The sequence below is a fragment of the Mobula hypostoma genome, chromosome 4 (assembly GCF_963921235.1).
Source record: "Mobula hypostoma chromosome 4, sMobHyp1.1, whole genome shotgun sequence".
In the NCBI taxonomy this organism is placed as follows: Eukaryota; Metazoa; Chordata; class Chondrichthyes; order Myliobatiformes; family Myliobatidae; genus Mobula; species Mobula hypostoma.
Window position 1 is genome coordinate 198,903,816 of NC_086100.1, and position 18,738 is coordinate 198,922,553.

Here is an 18,738-nt window from a genome sequence, read left to right on the forward strand (position 1 = left end):
GAACAGGGAAAAAATGTTAAAAGTAAATTTATTATCAAAGTACAAATATGTCACCATATACAAACCTGAGATTCATTTCCTTGTGGGTATTCTCAACAAATCTGTAACAGAATCCACGAAAGATCGCCCAGCTAGGGCGTTGAACCAGAGCGCAGAGGGGAACAAACTGTGCGAACGCAAAAGGAAGAAACTATAATATAAATAAATATCAAGAACATGAGATGAAGGGTCATTGAAAAAGAGTCCATTTGAAATGTGGGAACATTTCGATAATGGGGTGAGTGAAGTTGAGTGAACCCTTTTGGTTCAAGAGCCCGATGGTTGGGAGATAGTAACTGCTCCTGAGACTCCTGTACCTTCTTCCCGACGGCAGCAGTGACAAGAGAGCGTGACCTGGGTGGTGGGGATCGCCAGTGATCGATTCTGCTTTCCTGTGTCACGCAGGGTGTTTCACGTCGGTCTGTTCAATGGTTTTGCCCGCGATGGACTTGGCCATATCCACTACTTTGTGTAGAATTTTCCGATCACGGGCGTTGGTGTTTCCATACCGGGCTGCGATGCAGCCAGTCAATACACTCTCCACCACACACCTATAGAAGTTGTCGACATTTTAGATGTCTTGCCAAATCACTGCAGACTCCTGAGGAAGTAGAGGTGCTGCCGCGCTTCCTTAGTGATTTCACTGATGTGCTGGGCCCAGGAAATTAAAATCTCGGAATTTGGCGTTGCTGATCCTCCGATGAGGACTGCCTCATGCTCCTCTCCGGAAGTGAACAATCAGTTCCTTGGTCTTATTGACATTGAGTGAGAGGTGGTTGTTATGACACCACTCAGCCAGATCCTAAATGCTGATGCGTCGCGACCTTTGATTCGGCCAACGGCAGAGGAGTCATCAGTAAACTTGAATACGACATCGGAGCCGTGCTTAACCACACAGTCCTAAATGTAAAGCGACTAGAGCAGGGGCTAAGCACACAGCCGTGAGGAACATCTGTGCTGACTGGATGCAATAGCACAATATCTTACCGGACAGGGATAGGAACGTTTCATTTAGATTGTGTTCGCCACGGTTATTGTCTCTGTGTTTAGTGTAGATTGTTGATTGTCACTTCCCGACCCATTGTTACTCCGGATCCGATGCAGCACCAAAACCACAATAAGAGAAAGAACACAATAATAATTAAAATACAATAAATATAAATATATAAGATAGCTGATATACAGAGATTGATTGTTATGTCCATAAAGCGACACCGGGCACAGGAGTGTCTGTACATACGGTGACTCTGACAGGCAATGATAAAGTAGTCGTGGTTGGGGGTTTGGGGGTGTGGAGGGGGGGTGGGTTAGTGCTGGAGGTGTTGATCAGCCTCACTGCTTGGGGAAAATAACTGTATTTGAATCTGGTGGTCCTGGCGCGGTGCTACGTACCTCCTCGCTGATGGGAATGGGACAAACAGGGTGGGTGGGATCCTTCATGATGTTGCCGACCCTTTTCCGACGCCGTTCTCATATGGTAAATCTGATAATGAACATACTTTTGACCTTTGATACGGCCTTGATGGCCGGTAGGCTGGTGCCGGTGGTTGGGAAGTTTGCCGTTGCCTCTCTGTTTGGAGAAGTATCGGAGAAATGTAATTTACACTTGATGTATTTTTGTGTAAAAAAAACGAGGGTTAGAACGACTCGGACACGGGCACGTCCTCACAGCAGACACCAGCCAGAGCCCGTAGCCCGAACACTGCGCCCATTGACGGTGGGGCTAGAGCAAACAGGGACCGTTTCCAAGAACCAGGCCGGAAGCGCAGAGTGCCGAGTCTGGTCTGGAGTATGCACCGCTCCGCCCAGGTAGGAACAGGCAGCTCGCTTGTGCTCCACACGGTAAACAGAATCTGCCCTGGGCCCGAGCCACGGGAAGAGGGGAGGGGGGCCCGGATTCCGATCGGTGCTGGAATTCCAGTGCGGAGAAGGTTGTCTGGCCCTTGGCGGTCCTGTGTCTGTTGGCGCCATCCTCAAACATCTGGGAACTGGACTGGGAGCCGTCCCGCCGACTGGCCCAGCCACAGAATCTGTGTTTTCAGATTCACTTTACACATCCAAATCAAAAGCAGGTTTTAAATCACCGGCATTCGTCGTGAAATTGTTGTTGTTTTGCGGCAGCAGTACATTGTAATGCTTAATAATAATATATATATCAAACAATTTAAATAAGGGCTGCTAAAAGCGAAAAAAAAAGAGGTAGTGTTCATGAGTTCGTTGTCCATTCAGGAATCCGATGACGAAGTTGAAGAAGCTGTTCCTATAAGGTTGAGTGTATGTCTTCAGCCTCCTGTACCTCGCCTTGAAGGGCATGTCCTGCGTGTTGGGAGTCTTTAATGATGGATGTCACCTTTCTCGGGTATCGCCTTTTGAAGTGGCCTCGGAGGACAGTGCCCGTGTTGGAGCTGGCTGACTTTACAACTTACTGCGGGTGTTTCCGATCCTGCGCACTGGCCCCTCCAGACCAGATGGTGATGCAGCCAGTTAGAATGCTCTCTGCGGTACGTGTAGATCCAAATAGGCTGCAAAATTTCTCGTTTCCATTAACCAGCTAAGGATGATAGCAACAAATAAAACAGAAAAACAAGCCTCCTTTCTCACCCCCCCCCCCCGCCCACACAGACAGGCCTCCCACGGCAGAGCGGGTCTCGGATCTTCCCACCTCCAGTCCCTGGCCTGGACTTGTAGAAATAGGGTCTCCAGATTCCCCAATCCAACAGGGCTCCAGATTCCTGATTCCCCAATCCACCAGGCCTCCAGATTCCAGATTCCACATTCCCCAATCCACCAGGCCTCCAGATTCCACATTCCCCAATCCACCAGACCTCCAGATTCCTGATTCCCCAATCCACCAGGCCTCCAGATTCTACATTCCCCAATCCACCAGGCCTCCAGATTCCACATTCCCCAATCCACCAGGCCTCCAGATTACACGTTCCCCAATCCACCAGGCCTCCAGATTCCACATTCCCCAATCCACCAGGCCTCCAGATTCCTGATTCCCCAATCCACCAGGCCTCCTGATTCCACATTCCCCAATCCACCAGGCCTCCAGATTCTACATTCCCCAATCCACCAGGCCTCCAGATTACACGTTCCCCAATCCACCAGGCCTCCAGATTCCACATTCCCCAATCCACCAGGCCTCCAGATTCCAGATTCCACATTCCCCAATCCACCAGGCCTCCAGATTCTACATTCCCCAATCCACCAGGCCTCCAGATTCCTGATTCCCCAATCCACCAGGCCTCCAGATTCCACATTCCCCAATCCACCAGGCCTCCAGATTCTACATTCCCCAATCCACCAGGCCTCCAGATTCCACATTCCCCAATCCACCAGGCCTCCAGATTACATGTTCCCCAATCCACCAGGCCTCCAGATTCCACATTCCCCAATCCACCAGGCCTCCAGATTCCTGATTCCCCAATCCACCAGGCCTCCAGATTCCACATTCCCCAATCCACCAGGCCTCCAGATTCCACATTCCCCAATCCACCAGGCCTCCAGATTCCTGATTCCCCAATCCACCAGGCCTCCAGATTCCACATTCCCCAATCCACCAGGCCTCCAGATTCCTGATTCCCCAATCCACCAGGCCTCCAGATTCCAGATTCCACATTCCCCAATCCACCAGGCCTCCAGATTCCACATTCCCCAATCCACCAGGCCTCCAGATTCTACATTCCCCAATCCACCAGGCCTCCAGATTCCTGATTCCCCAATCCACCAGGCCTCCAGATTCCACATTCCCCAATCCACCAGGCCTCCAGATTCTACATTCCCCAATCCACCAGGCCTCCAGATTCCACATTCCCCAATCCACCAGGCCTCCAGATTACATGTTCCCCAATCCACCAGGCCTCCAGATTCTACATTCCCCAATCCACCAGGCCTCCAGATTCCACATTCCCCAATCCACCAGGCCTCCAGATTACATGTTCCCCAATCCACCAGGCCTCCAGATTCCACATTCCCCAATCCACCAGGCCTCCAGATTCCTGATTCCCCAATCCACCAGGCCTCCAGATTCCACATTCCCCAATCCACCAGGCCTCCAGATTCCACATTCCCCAATCCACCAGGCCTCCAGATTCCTGATTCCCCAATCCACCAGGCCTCCAGATTCCACATTCCCCAATCCACCAGGCCTCCAGATTCCTGATTCCCCAATCCACCAGGCCTCCAGATTCCAGATTCCACATTCCCCAATCCACCAGGCCTCCAGATTCCACATTCCCCAATCCACCAGGCCTCCAGATTCTACATTCCCCAATCCACCAGGCCTCCAGATTCCTGATTCCCCAATCCACCAGGCCTCCAGATTCCACATTCCCCAATCCACCAGGCCTCCAGATTCTACATTCCCCAATCCACCAGGCCTCCAGATTCCACATTCCCCAATCCACCAGGCCTCCAGATTACATGTTCCCCAATCCACCAGGCCTCCAGATTCCACATTCCCCAATCCACCAGGCCTCCAGATTCCTGATTCCCCAATCCACCAGGCCTCCAGATTCCACATTCCCCAATCCACCAGGCCTCCAGATTCCACATTCCCCAATCCACCAGGCCTCCAGATTCCTGATTCCCCAATCCACCAGGCCTCCAGATTCCTGATTCCCCAATCCACCAGGCCTCCAGATTCCACATTCCCCAATCCACCAGGCCTCCAGATTCCAGATTCCCCAATCCACCAGGCCTCCAGATTCCAGATTCCACATTCCCCAATCCACCAGGCCTCCAGATTCCACATTCCCCAATCCACCAGGCCTCCAGATTCCACATTCCCCAATCCACCAGGCCTCCAGATTCCACATTCCCCAATCCACCAGGCCTCCAGATTCCAGATTCCACATTCCCCAATCCACCAGGCCTCCAGATTCCACATTCCCCAATCCACCAGGCCTCCAGATTCCTGATTCCCCAATCCACCAGGCCTCCAGATTCCACATTCCCCAATCCACCAGGCCTCCAGATTCTACATTCCCCAATCCACCAGGCCTCCAGATTACACATTCCCCAATCCACCAGGCCTCCAGATTCCACATTCCCCAATCCACCAGGCCTCCAGATTACACGTTCCCCAATCCACCAGGCCTCCAGATTCCACATTCCCCAATCCACCAGGCCTCCAGATTCCACATTCCCCAATCCACCAGGCCTCCAGATTCCACATTCCCCAATCCACCAGGCCTCCAGATTCCTGATTCCCCAATCCACCAGGCCTCCAGATTCCACATTCCCCAATCCACCAGGCCTCCAGATTCCTGATTCCCCAATCCACCAGGCCTCCAGATTCCAGATTCCACATTCCCCAATCCACCAGGCCTCCAGATTCCACATTCCCCAATCCACCAGGCCTCCAGATTCTACATTCCCCAATCCACCAGGCCTCCAGATTCCTGATTCCCCAATCCACCAGGCCTCCAGATTCCACATTCCCCAATCCACCAGGCCTCCAGATTCTACATTCCCCAATCCACCAGGCCTCCAGATTCCACATTCCCCAATCCACCAGGCCTCCAGATTACATGTTCCCCAATCCACCAGGCCTCCAGATTCCACATTCCCCAATCCACCAGGCCTCCAGATTCCTGATTCCCCAATCCACCAGGCCTCCAGATTCCACATTCCCCAATCCACCAGGCCTCCAGATTCCACATTCCCCAATCCACCAGGCCTCCAGATTCCTGATTCCCCAATCCACCAGGCCTCCAGATTCCTGATTCCCCAATCCACCAGGCCTCCAGATTCCACATTCCCCAATCCACCAGGCCTCCAGATTCCTGATTCCCCAATCCACCAGGCCTCCAGATTCCAGATTCCACATTCCCCAATCCACCAGGCCTCCAGATTCCACATTCCCCAATCCACCAGGCCTCCAGATTCCACATTCCCCAATCCACCAGGCCTCCAGATTCCACATTCCCCAATCCACCAGGCCTCCAGATTCCAGATTCCACATTCCCCAATCCACCAGGCCTCCAGATTCCACATTCCCCAATCCACCAGGCCTCCAGATTCCTGATTCCCCAATCCACCAGGCCTCCAGATTCCACATTCCCCAATCCACCAGGCCTCCAGATTCTACATTCCCCAATCCACCAGGCCTCCAGATTACACGTTCCCCAATCCACCAGGCCTCCAGATTCCACATTCCCCAATCCACCAGGCCTCCAGATTACACGTTCCCCAATCCACCAGGCCTCCAGATTCCACATTCCCCAATCCACCAGGCCTCCAGATTCCACGTTCCCCAATCCACCAGGCCTCCAGATTCCACGTTCCCCAATCCACCAGGCCTCCAGATTCCACATTCCCCAATCCACCAGGCCTCCAACTTTTGAATTCGCCGACTTTGATCTTTGACCTTCAGTTTCCACCTCGGGAATGATCTGACATGGAACTCTGAACTCCAGGCCTCCCACTCCAGATTTGTGCGGGCCTATGCTCTTCCAGCACAGTCCTGCCCCCTCCCCGCCCCTCCACCTTCCTACCAGGTGACGGGACAGTGGGATACCCACGGGCTCCTTTGCGAATGAGGGGCAGTTGGTGTCTCAGGCCCAGTACTCACTGGGGTTTAGAAGAATGAGGGGGGATCTCATTGAAAACCATTGAATATTGAATGGCCTAGATAGAGTGGATGAAGAGAGAATGTTTCCAATATTTGGTGAGTCTAGGACCAGGGTACACTGCCCTCAGTATAGAGGGGCACCCATATACAACAGATGTGAGGAGGAATTTCTTTAGCCATGAGGTGGTGAATCTGAGAAATTCATTTTCACAGACAGCTGTGCAGGCCAAATCATTGGCTATATTTAAATCTGAGGTTGATAGATTCTTGATTAGTCAGGGTGTCAAAGGTTAGGGGGAGAATGGGGTTGAGAGGGATAATAAATCAGCCATGATGGAATGGTGGAGCAGACTCGATGGGCTGAATGGCCTAATTCTGCTCCTGTGGCTACTGGCCTGCACTGACACCCAGCCAGAGCATCAGGTTAGACGTGGGCAGGGAAACCACCTCCCAGCGGACCTCAGCTGGGCAGTGACGAACTGCACAGACAACCCCTTGGAACATCCCCCGGCGAGGTGGCAGCATTCTCCATGGTGCGGAAGGAACCTCTCCTCACGGGCCGCCGGCCGTGGGACGGGGGGCCCTGCGGCCCTATCCCGTGGGACAGCAGCCTGTGGCGACTCTGTGCACGCAGCTCCAACGAGAATCATCCAATATTCCCATTCAGACTGCTCCAGCTGAAATCCACAGCCACTGCTGTAAGCAGCATCGTTCTACATTGACATTTTACACATACTTATTGTGATTTGTAGTTTATTTATTACTATGTATTGCAACGTACTGCTGTTGTAATACAACAAATTTCACTATGTATGCCAGTGATTCTGTTCCATGAGGCTGGGCACTGGCCAAGGGAATCAGTCCCACCCACACAGGGGCCACGGGGAGGGTGGACGGGGTCAAGGCGAGGGGCAGCCCAGGGTGAGAGAGCAAATGGTCCACCCTCACTTCTCCCAATTGCCTCTTCCCCCCACAGCAGTCAGCCTCCCGCAGTGAGGTGCTGTGCGGGCAGGGAGACTCATGGGGAGGGACAGGGCAGGCGATGAATTGGGGTGAGGAGGACACAGAGAGGGGGAGGAAGAGGGTCAGGCTGGAGGGACTGGGCTGGAAGGAGATCTGGGAGGGAGGAGGAGGAAGATCTGTGGGTGGAGAGAAGGATGGAGGATCTGAGGGCAGGCAGAGAGGAGGGAGAGGGAGGGAGGGAGGAAGAGGGTATGTGGGCGGGGAGGGGTGTTACGAAGATGAACGCCATTCCCCAAGAATTGCCTCCTCTCCCCGGGCGGGCCGGTTCTGAGGAACTGCCTGACGTGGGCTGCATATCTCAGTAGTGACCCCACACTCTCCAAATCTCTGGAGACACAGACTGGACACACTGACATGGACTGGGGACATGGACCGGACACACCGACATGGACCAGGGACACGGTTGGACACAGACCGGACATGGACTGGACATGTAGATACAGACGTGACACATGCACACAGACCGGACACACAGACCAGATACAGGAACACTGATGAGACACATAGACAAGTACCAGACACACGGACTGGACACAGAGACAGAGCGTACATGAAGTGCGGACTACATGGGGGTTAAAAAGTCCACCATTTTATTCGGACAATTAAATACACATTTGTTCTCAGACTAGGTATGGCGGAAGTACAGTTTGTAAATTACCCTGTAAACGTTAGAACCCGTAGAGCAGGTCACCGGGGCTGGGGGTGGGAGCTCCCATGTGTGTGGGTAGGAGGCTCCCATGGGTGGGCTCCAGCTTCAGGGGGGTGGTGGAGTCAGGAATCCGTCGGCATCCACCTGGACAGAACTGAGTGAGGCGATGCCCACCCACCCTCCCCTACACAGGAACAGTCTGACTGGCCCCTCGGCAGGGTTGCACCCAGCAGCATGGGCTCTGTAACATGGGACACGCCAGGGGTCTGCCCGAGATTGACTGGGATATTGCAACACAGCTGCTGGGCTCTGTAAAGCGGGCAAGTGTAACACAGGGGAACCACCGACCCCGGGGCAGGGAAAGTGGACGGAGCTGGGTTAGCACCGAGAGGGAGGGGAATCTGTACCGTGGACTGGGGGGGGAGTCACGCTGTGTCAGTCACCGGGCACCAAGGTCAGTGAGCGAGTCCCAGGTGTGGAGCCAGAGAACTTCGTTTTCTCATCTGCCCACCACTGGGGACTGATGTGGCGTCCTAAGACAGATGTGTTGTTCTGCACCAGCTGTGGAGTTGTGGGCCAGCAATGCCAGTCAGTGAGCTCGGTCCAGCTGTGCAGTTCCAGGCCAATCCAGAACATTGGAATAGCGTGTCCCAGTCCAGCTGTGGTCCTGCTCTAGTTACAGTGTTCCTGGGCGGCAGTGATTCTGGAATAATGTTGTTCCTGTCCAGCTGTGGAGCACGATCCAGGTCCGGTGACCTGGTCCAGCTGCGGTGGCCTGGTCGAGCTGCGGTATGGTGCTCCCGTGGTCTGCCACAACCCATTTGCACCGTTCTCCTGTTCACAGTGTGGGTGTGAAGGGGTCTCCTGCATCCCGGAGAGGCGAGCCCCACATCAGCCTCCTCCAGGGAACACCCAGGCTCTTTCCCAGAGGCCAGGGGTGGGATGGGGGGGTGGTGGGGTGGTGGGTTGGGAGCGATCCCGCAGGACATGTGGGAGCCGGTTTGAGGAGAGGGCCGGTGTCTCCTTGCCAGGGAGAGGCCAGTCCTGCTTCAAACCTGGAGGGTGAGGTGTGCTGGGGTGGGGGCAGTGTGTGTGTGTGCGCGTGGGCTCTGATTAGGGGATCAGGTTGTTCAGCTGGCCTGGATACTTTTCAAACTTCCTCTCGGCTTCTTCACTGAAGGCATCGCCTGGGGGTAGGAAACAAAGAGTGGTCAGCTGGGGGAGAGGGGGAGGCAAATCCTTTAGACAGCTGGGGACACTCTGCCTGAAGGAGGGGGCACAGAAGGGGAAACAGAGCCGGTATACAGGGAACGTTTTACAGAGTATCAGGGTCTCACAGCACAGAAACAGGCCCTTTGCCCAGCTGGTCCATACTGGCAAAGATGCCCAGCTAAGGCAGTCCCATCTGTAATCATTGGAAACTCTGCAGATGCTGGAGATCTGGAGCAACACACACACAAAATGCCGGCGGAACTCAGCAAGTCAGGCAGCATCCATGGAAATGAATAAACAGTCGAAATGTTTTGGGCCGAGACCCTTCTTCAGGGCTGAGAAAGAAGAGAGAAGAAGCCAAAATAGGAAGGTGTGGGGAGGGGAAGGAGTACAAGCCGGCAGGTGATAGGTGAGACCAGGTGAGGGGGAAGGTGGGTGGGAGGGGAATGAAATGAGAATTTGGGAGTTGATAGGTGGGAAAAAGGCAAAGGGCTGAAGAAGGAATCTGACGGGAGAGGAGAGTGGACCATGAGAGAGAGGGAACGAGGAGCAACACCAGAGGGAGGTGATGGACAGGTGAGAAGAGAGGTAAGACGATATCCAGATTGGGGAATGGAAGAAGAGAGAAGGAAAGAGGGGAAGGAATTACCAGAAATTAGAGAATTGAAGAAGAGACCTATCTCACTTCCCAGTTTCTCACTTCATCCTCCCTCCTCTACCCACCTGGTCTCACCTATCACCTTTGACCTTGTCCTATGACCTCTCTCCCCTCCTTTCCAGTTCTGATGAAACTGTCAACTGTTGATTCCTCTCTATAGATGCTGCCTGACCTGCTGAGTTCCTCCAGTGTTTTGTGTGTGTGGCTGTGGTCCCATTTGCCTGTGTTTGTCCCACATCGCTCTGATCCTTGTACCTGTCCAAATCTCTTAAATGTTGTAAATGTTACTCCTCCAGCAGCTCAGTCCATAAACTCACCACCTTCTGGGTGAAAAAGTTACTGCTCAGATTCCTATTAAATCTCTCTCCCCTCACCTTCAACCTTTGCCCTCTGGTTCGTGATCCCCCCAACCCTGGGGTACAAGACTCTGTGCATTCACCCTATCAATGCCCCTCAAGATTTTGTACACCTCAGTAAGGTCACCTCTCAGTCTCCTACTCTGCAACGAATAATGATCCAACCTGCCCAACTCAGAACTCAGTCTCCAGACTGCCAGCAATGTCTTTCCAGATTAATGAACAGACACATCAACACGAAGGGATAAGGGCAAAGGGAAAGTTAGATTAATTCTGCATCGTGTTCAGTACAGACATTGTGGGCCGAATGGCCTGCTCCTGTGCTGCAGTGCATCCATCTACAAGACCCATATAAGGCCACTCTGAGGTTAAACATAGAAACATAGAAAACCTACAGCACAATACAGGCCATTCAGCCCACAAAGCTGTGCCGAACATGTCCTTACCTTAGAAATTACTAGGGTTACCCATAGCCCTCTATTTTTCTGAGCTCCATATACTTGTCCAAGAGTCTCTTAAAAGACCCTATCGTATCCACCTCCACCACTGTCGCCAGCAGCCCATTCCAGGCATTCACCACTCTCTGCGTAAAAAACTTACCCCTGACATCTCCTCTGTACCTACTTCCAAGCACCTTAAAACTGTGCCCTCTCGTGTTAGCCATTTCAGCCCTAGGAAAAAGCCTCTGACTATCCACATGATCAATGCCTCTCATCATCTTATACACCTCTATCAGGTCACCTCTCATCCTCCATCGCTCCAAGGAGAAAAGGTTGAGTTCACTCAACCTGTTTTCATAAGGCATGCTCCCTAATCCAGGCAATATCCTCGTAAATCTCCTCTGCACCCTTTCTATGGTTTCCACATCCTTCCTGTAGTGAGGCAGAACTCAGCACAGTCCTCCAAGTGGGGTCTGACCAGGGTCCTATATAGCTGCAATGTTACCTCTCGGTTCCTAAACTCAATCCCATGATTGATGAAGGCCAATACACCGTATGCCTTTTTAACCACAGAGTCAACCTGCACAACCAGTTTGAGAAGTAACACCTCATATTCCATCTACGTAGCCTCCAACTTGTTGGCATGAACATTGATTTCTCCAACTGCAGATAATTTTCCCCTTTCCCCTTCCAATTCCCCATGCTGGACCCCCTTTTAACTCTTCCCTTCAGCTGCCTATCTCTTTCCCCCAGTGCCTCTCTCCTTCTCTTTCTCCCATGGTCCACTCTCCGCTCCTATCTACTTCAGCCCTTGACCTGGCTCCACCTATAACCTGCCAGCTTGTATTCCTTCCCCTCCCCCACCTTCCTATCCCGGCATCTTCCCGTTCCTTTCCCGTCCCGAAGAAGGTCTCGGCCCAAACTGCCGAAACACAGCGTAATGCTACTAGAGCACCAGCGACCCAGATTCAATTCCTGCTGCTGTTCATGAGGAGTTTGCACGTTCTCCCTGTGACCGTTTGGGTTTCCTCCGGGTGCTTCAGTTTCCTCCCACAGTCCAAAGGCACAAAGGTTAGTAGGTTAACTGTCACATGCAGGTAATTTGGTGACACTCGTTCGTTGTTACTGTGCTGAATCTCTAACTTATAGGAAAATTGTTATTGTTTTCCCTTGTTCTACCACAATACACTATGTAATGATCATTATGAACATGAGACAAGCTTTACACTGTATCTCGGGACATGTGATGAAAATAAACCAATGACAATCTCTGCCCCTCTGGCTTTGAACACTCCTACCAGGTCTCCCTCCTCCCTCAGCGCCTCACCTCAAAGGCAAACCATCCCAACTTAGCCGCACCGTCCTTCTCTCCTGAATCGTCCCATTGCAGACGTCATAATGGTGCATCTCCACCCAGACCCAAGCACCCTTCTCCAGCTCCGGCCTGTCCAATGGTACCGGGATCTCTCTGTGCCCCATTGTTGAGGGCATAGGTTTTACCCTATTGACCTATGCTGCCAACTGCAGGGACTTTATGATCCCTCTGTTCCTCGAATATTCATTCTGCCTGTCCTACCCAGGTTACTCTTTTTCACCCATGCAACAGAGCAGCAAACTGCAGGCCCTTCACCCCACGAATTTGTGCTGACTTAACCTACTCCAAGATCATTCTATTCCTTCCCTCCCAAATAGCCCTCCATTTTTCTATCATCCACGTGTCCATCTAAGCATCTGTTAAATGTCCCCAATACCACCACCCCTGGGTGCGAGTTCTACACATCCACCACCTTGTGTGTAAAAAATAAAAAACCTTCTCTGACATCCCCTCTGTACTTTCCTCCATTCATTTTAAAATTACACCCTTTCATATTAGCCAATTCCACCCTGCAGAAAAGTCTCTGACTGTCCACTCTATCTTTGCCTCTCATCATCTTGTACACCTCCATCAAGTCACCTCTCATCGTCCTTCACTCCAAAGAGAAAAGCCCTACCTCACTCTACCTGTCCTCATCAAACATGCTCTCTAATCCAGGCAGCATCCTGGTAAATCTTACCAGATTTAAAGCCATCTGCCTTTGATTTAACCACGTTACCACCTGATAAACATCTCTTGACTATGCTCCTTTCTACAAAACACTGCTTTTTTTTAGGGTATTCTGCAAACTACTAATCACACCTCCGATGTTTCTACCCGCGTGGGATCGCAGCTCCGATCCCATGGTACACCACACGTCACAGACATCCAATCCCAAAGGCAAGCCTCCATCCACCACCTGCTGACCCTTCAGTTGCCTCTCACTAACATCCACCAGTCTGCCCCAGATCCCACAGACCATGACCGGTGCCAAACTCCGGCTGGCACAACGGGGAATTGTCGGGGGCTGAAGGGCAATGCGGGATTGGGAAGGAGTTACCTATGTGACAGTTGTGCATCCAGATGCGGTGCCCGTCGTATTTACAATTACATTTCATGGCGTTGTTGGTGAAGTCACTTTCAGAAACCTCATAGTTTGGGTTAATGATAACCTGGCGAGGAAACCCACAGTCAGTGACCCACAATGACGACTGTACCCACACCGCCAATTATACCCAAACCTCACCCTGTCTCTGTGCAGTGACCCACACTGCCAACTGTACCCACACCTCAGCCCGTCCCACAGTGACCCACACTGCTGACTGTACCTACACCTCAACCCGTCCCTCAGTGACCCACACTGCCGAGTGTACCTACACCTCAGCCCGTCCCACAGTGATCCACACTGCCGACTGCACCCACACCTCACCCCGTCCCAGTGACCCACACTGCCGACTGTACCCACACCTCACCCCGTCCCAGTGACCCACACTGTCGACTGTACCCACACCTCACCCCGTCCCTCAGTGACCCACACTGCCGACTGTACCTACACCTCAACCCGTCCCTCAGTGACCCACACTGCCGACTGTACCTACACCTCAACCCGTCCCTCAGTGACCCACACTGCCGACTGTACCTACACCTCAACCCGTCCCTCAGTGACCCACACTGCCGACTGTACCTACACCTTAACCCGTCCCTCAGTGACCCACACTGCCGACTGTACCTACACGTCAACCCGTCCCTCAGTGACCCACACTGCCGACTGTACCTACACCTCAGCCCGTTCCTCAGTGACTCACACTGCCGACTGTACTCACACCTCACCCCGTCCCAGTGACCCACACTGCCGACTGTACTCACACCTCACCCCGTCCCAGTGACCCACACTGCCAACTGTACCTACACCTCAACCCATCCCTCAGTGACCCACACTGCCGACTGTACCCACACCTCACCCCGTCCCAGTGACCCACACTGCCAACTGTACCCACACCTCACCCCGTCCCAGTGACCCACACTGTCGACTGTACCCACACCTCACCCCGTCCCTCAGTGACCCACACTGCCGACTGTACCCACACCTCACCCCGTCCCAGTGACCCACACTGTCGACTGTACCCACACCTCACCCCGTCCCTCAGTGACCCACACTGCCGACTGTACCTACACCTCAACCCGTCCCTCAGTGACCCACACTGCCGACTGTACCTACACTTCAGCCCGTCCCACAGTGACCCACACTGCCAACTGTACCTACACCTCAACCCGTCCCTCAGTGACCCACACTGCCAACTGTACCTACACGTCAACCCGTCCCTCAGTGACCCACACTGCCGACTGTACCTACACCTCAGCCCGTCCCACAGTGACCCACACTGCCAACTGTACCTACACCTCAACCCGTCCCTCAGTGACTCACACTGCCAACTGTACCTACACCTCAGCCCGTCCCACAGTGACCCACACTGCCGACTGTACCCACACCTCACTCCTTCCCACAGTGACCCACACTGCCGACTGTACCCACACCTCACCCCTTCCCACAGTGACCCACATTGCCGACTGTACCCACACCTCATGCCAGTCCCCCTGACCCTCCTGTGATGGTTGGTTTGTGATTGTTCACACTGGGAGGTCTCTTTAATCACCTCCTCATTCCCTCCCCGCCCTGTTTCTCCTCCTTCCTCACCTTCCTATCACACACGCCCTTTCTGTCCACCATCCTTATACCCTCCCTCTCCTTCCCCATCCCTTTTGTCTCCAACCTCTCCCTCCCACACACTCAGCCAACACCATCCTCCCCATCCTGTCACCCAAACCTCCCCCTCATCTTCTCACTCCTCTCCCACCAAACTCAGCCCCATCCCCTCAATCCCACCCTACCTCCCACTCATGTGTAACGTCAGTGTCACCCTTCCCTCTCATCCCATCACACCCTCCGCATCCTGTATCCCACCCCACCTCCGTCTCTCCTCTCCCACCTCCTCCTCCCCATCCTCTGTACACACACACCACCCCGCCCCCTGTCTCCCCTCTCCCACCTCCCCCTCCCCATCCCCCATCCTCCACCCCTGCAGCCCCAACCTGCATGATGTAGTTGCCAGGCTTCACGTCAGTGATGTCGATCCACTGGCAGTCGATGTCGTGTCGGTACGAGTCCCAGCAGCCCACTGTGATTCCCTGCTCCCCGAAGTTTGCACATTCGTACCGCTTGTGTCCACCTGTGTGGGTGGAGACAGGAGTTTAGTTAACCACTCCACCCCTCTCAACCCCATCATGGTGCCTTCTCCCCGTAACCTTTCACACCCGGACTAATCAAGAACCTATCAACCTCTGCTTTAAATATATCCAATGACTTGGCCTCCATGGCCAGATCTGTGGCCACGAGTTCCACAGATTCATCACCCTCCGGCTAAAGAAATTCCTTCGTGGCTCTGTTCTAAATGAACGTCTCTCTACTCGGAGGCTGTGTCCTCTGGTCCGAGACTCCCCCACCATCAGAAACATCCTCTCCACATCCACTCTATCTGTGTCCTTTGGTTCTCGACTCCCCAATATCGGAAACATCCTCTTCACATCCACTCTGTCCAGGCCTTTCAACATTCGATAGGATCCCCCCCATTCTTCTAAACTCCGGTGAGTACAGGCCCAGAGCCATTAAACGCTCCTCAGACATTAACCCTTTCATTCCAATGCCAGCAGATTCATGTGAATGGTGAACAATTCTACAATCCGATCCCTGCCGTTCTCCGCCCAGTCCGAAAAAGTTCTGATTATTCCAACTATGTTGTTAGCGCCACAGTCTAACGCACTCCCTGAGCTCCTCTCTCTTTATGCTCCAAGCTCTTGTATGGCACCTTGTCGAATGCCTTTTGGAAATCTACATACATGACATCTACAAAAGACCTCTGATCAACTCTCCCTGTCAGAGCCATGGAGAATCTGTGTAAATTTGTTAAACGAGATGTCTCAGACCTCCAGCACCCAGGGCATGCCCTTTTCTCAGGTAAGAGATACAGAGGCCTGAAGGCACACACTCAGCGATTCAGGAACAGCTTCTTCCCCTCTGCCATCCGATTCCTAAATGGACATTGAATCTTTGGACACTAACTCACTTTTTAAAAAAATATACAGTATTTCTATTTTTGCACATTTTTAAATCTATTCAATATAGATAATTGATTTAGTTGTTTATTTATTTATTTTTCTCCTAGATTATGTATTACATTGAACTGCTGCAGCTAAGTTAACAAATTTCACATCACATGCCGGTGATAATAAACCTGATTCGGATTCTGCTTTTCATTAAACCACTCTGACGAGGTGTGATTACAGATCACTTGGGGAGGCTGGAGCCCGGAGCCCATCATCGAGAACATCTGCAAGAGGTGGCATCTATCGTTAAGGACCCCCATCACCCAGGCCACGCCCTCTCCTCAGGGAGGAGGTACAGGAGCCTGAAGACACAGACTGAATGGCTTAGGAACAGCTTTTTCCGTTCCACCATCAGATTTCGGATCATTCCCCCGCGACCTCAGTATTTTGCTCTCTTTTTGTGTTTTTTATTATATATTCTTATTGTAATTTAAAGCAATCTTTGTGTATTACACTGCTGCCATAAGAAAACAAATCTCACGACATAGATCAGTGATATTTAAAGCGGAGCTCGATAGATTCTTGCTTACTCAGCCAGGATCGAGTGGCAGAGCAGACTCTATGGGTCAAATGGCCTAATTCTGCTCCTTTGTACTAAAGCCTAATAAATGGGATTGTCACCGGGTTCTGTGGGGTTTTTGGGTCAGAGCCAACATCCCAGGGAGTTCTGAGAAAGTAGTTTGGAGCAGAGGAGGCTACTCGGCCCAGCAAACATGTCCCAACATTCAGTGTAACTGTGACCCATCTATCCTGCCCTCAGGGAGAAGGTACAGGAGCTTCATGACCCACACCACCAGGTCCACAACATTGACCTCCTTGTTCCTCTGCCTGACCTGCCGGGTCCCTCCAGCATTTTGTGTTTGTTGCTCAACAACTTATAGTCTCACTTTCCTGGACTTGCCAGTTCATGTTCTCAGGATTCGTCACTTATTTGTTACGGTGAATGCCCACGAGAGAATGAATCTCAGGGTTGAGTATGGTGATCTGTGTCTACTTTGACTGTACATTTTCTTTCAATCTTTTGAACGTCCACTTTGAATACTTCCCACATTCTGGCTCCCACCAACCATCTGGGTGAGAAACCCAGAGATTCATTCCCCACCCCCACACAGAGAATTCCCGATGATTCAGAATCCAAATCAGGTTTATTACCTATGGTTTTTTTTTAGATTATGAGGACACTCAGTCCTCATTTATTGTCATTTAGAAATGCATGCATTAAAAAATGATACGACGTTCCTCCAGAATGATATCACAGAAACACAGGAACTTCAATGAATTCCAAAGATTCACTATCCTCTGTCTAAAGAAATCTTTCCTCATCTCTGTTCTAAATGGACATCCCTCTATTCTGAGGCTGTCCCCTCTGGTCCTAGACTCCTCCACGATAGGAATCATCCTCTCCACATCCACTCTATCTAGGCGTTTCAATATGCGATAGGTTTAGACCATAAGACACAGGAGCAGAATTAGGCCATTCAGCCCATCGAGTCTTCTCCGCCATTCCATCATGGCTGATCTAGATCCCACTCAACCCCATACACCTGCCTTCTCACCATATCCTTTGATGCCCTGACTGATCAGGAAACAATCAACTTCCACCTTAAATATACCCACAGACTTGGCTTCCATTGCAGTCTGTGGCAGAACATTCCACAGATTCACCACACTCTGGCTAAAAGAAAAATCCTCTTTACCTCTGTTCTAAAGGGTCACTCCTCAATTTTGAGTCTATGCCCTCTAGTTCTCGATATCCCCACCACAGGAAACATCCTCTCCACATCCATCCTATCTGGTCCTTTCAACATTTGGTCAGTTTCAATGAGATCCCCCTGCATTCTTCTAAATTCCAGTGAGTACAGGTCAAAGCTGCCAAATGCTTCTCATATGTTAACCCCTTCATTCCTGGAATCATCCTCGTGATCTCCTCTGGACTCTCCCCAATGACAACACATCCTTTCTGAGATATGGGACCCAAAACTGTTGACAATACTCCAAGTGCGGCTTGACTGGTGTCTTGTAAAGCCTAGCATTATCTCCTTGTTCTTATGTTCTATTTTCTTTGAAATAAATGCCAACATTGCATATGCCTTCTTTACCACAGACTCAACCGTCATTGTGAAATTCCCACTGACCACCATGAGATTCCCAGATCGCAGTGACACTCCCACAGATCCCAGCTGCATTTCTACTGATCACCTCGATATTCCCAGATCCCAGCAAAGTTCCAACAGATTCCCACAGACCGCGGTGATGTTCCCATGGATCA

General features: G+C 51.9%; 1 protein-coding gene and 1 long non-coding RNA gene across 6 annotated transcripts in view; one reads left to right on the forward strand and one right to left on the reverse strand.

The window, feature by feature from the left end:
• The first annotated feature begins 1,460 nt into the window (after positions 1-1,460).
• LOC134345876 (uncharacterized) lies at positions 1,461-18,539 on the forward strand. Its single transcript, XR_010017784.1, has 3 exons — positions 1,461-1,848; positions 2,269-2,540; positions 16,529-18,539. It is a non-coding gene; the product is annotated as an uncharacterized LOC134345876 (long non-coding RNA).
• LOC134345875 (lysyl oxidase homolog 3B-like) overlaps positions 7,389-18,738 on the reverse strand; it is a 58,647-nt gene continuing 47,297 nt past the window's right edge. For 3 of the 5 annotated variants that reach the window (XM_063047192.1, XM_063047190.1, XM_063047189.1), the window contains exons 13-15: positions 15,399-15,535; positions 13,369-13,480; positions 7,391-9,475 (exon numbers count right to left, since the gene is read on the reverse strand). In XM_063047192.1, coding sequence (XP_062903262.1) covers positions 9,402-9,475; positions 13,369-13,480; positions 15,399-15,535 — 323 coding nt within the window. In that variant the 3' untranslated portion in view covers positions 7,391-9,401. Of the gene's footprint in view, positions 9,476-13,368; positions 13,481-15,398; positions 15,536-18,738 lie in introns of all 5 variants that reach the window. The other 2 variants (XM_063047193.1, XM_063047191.1) reach the window with 2 other exon arrangements.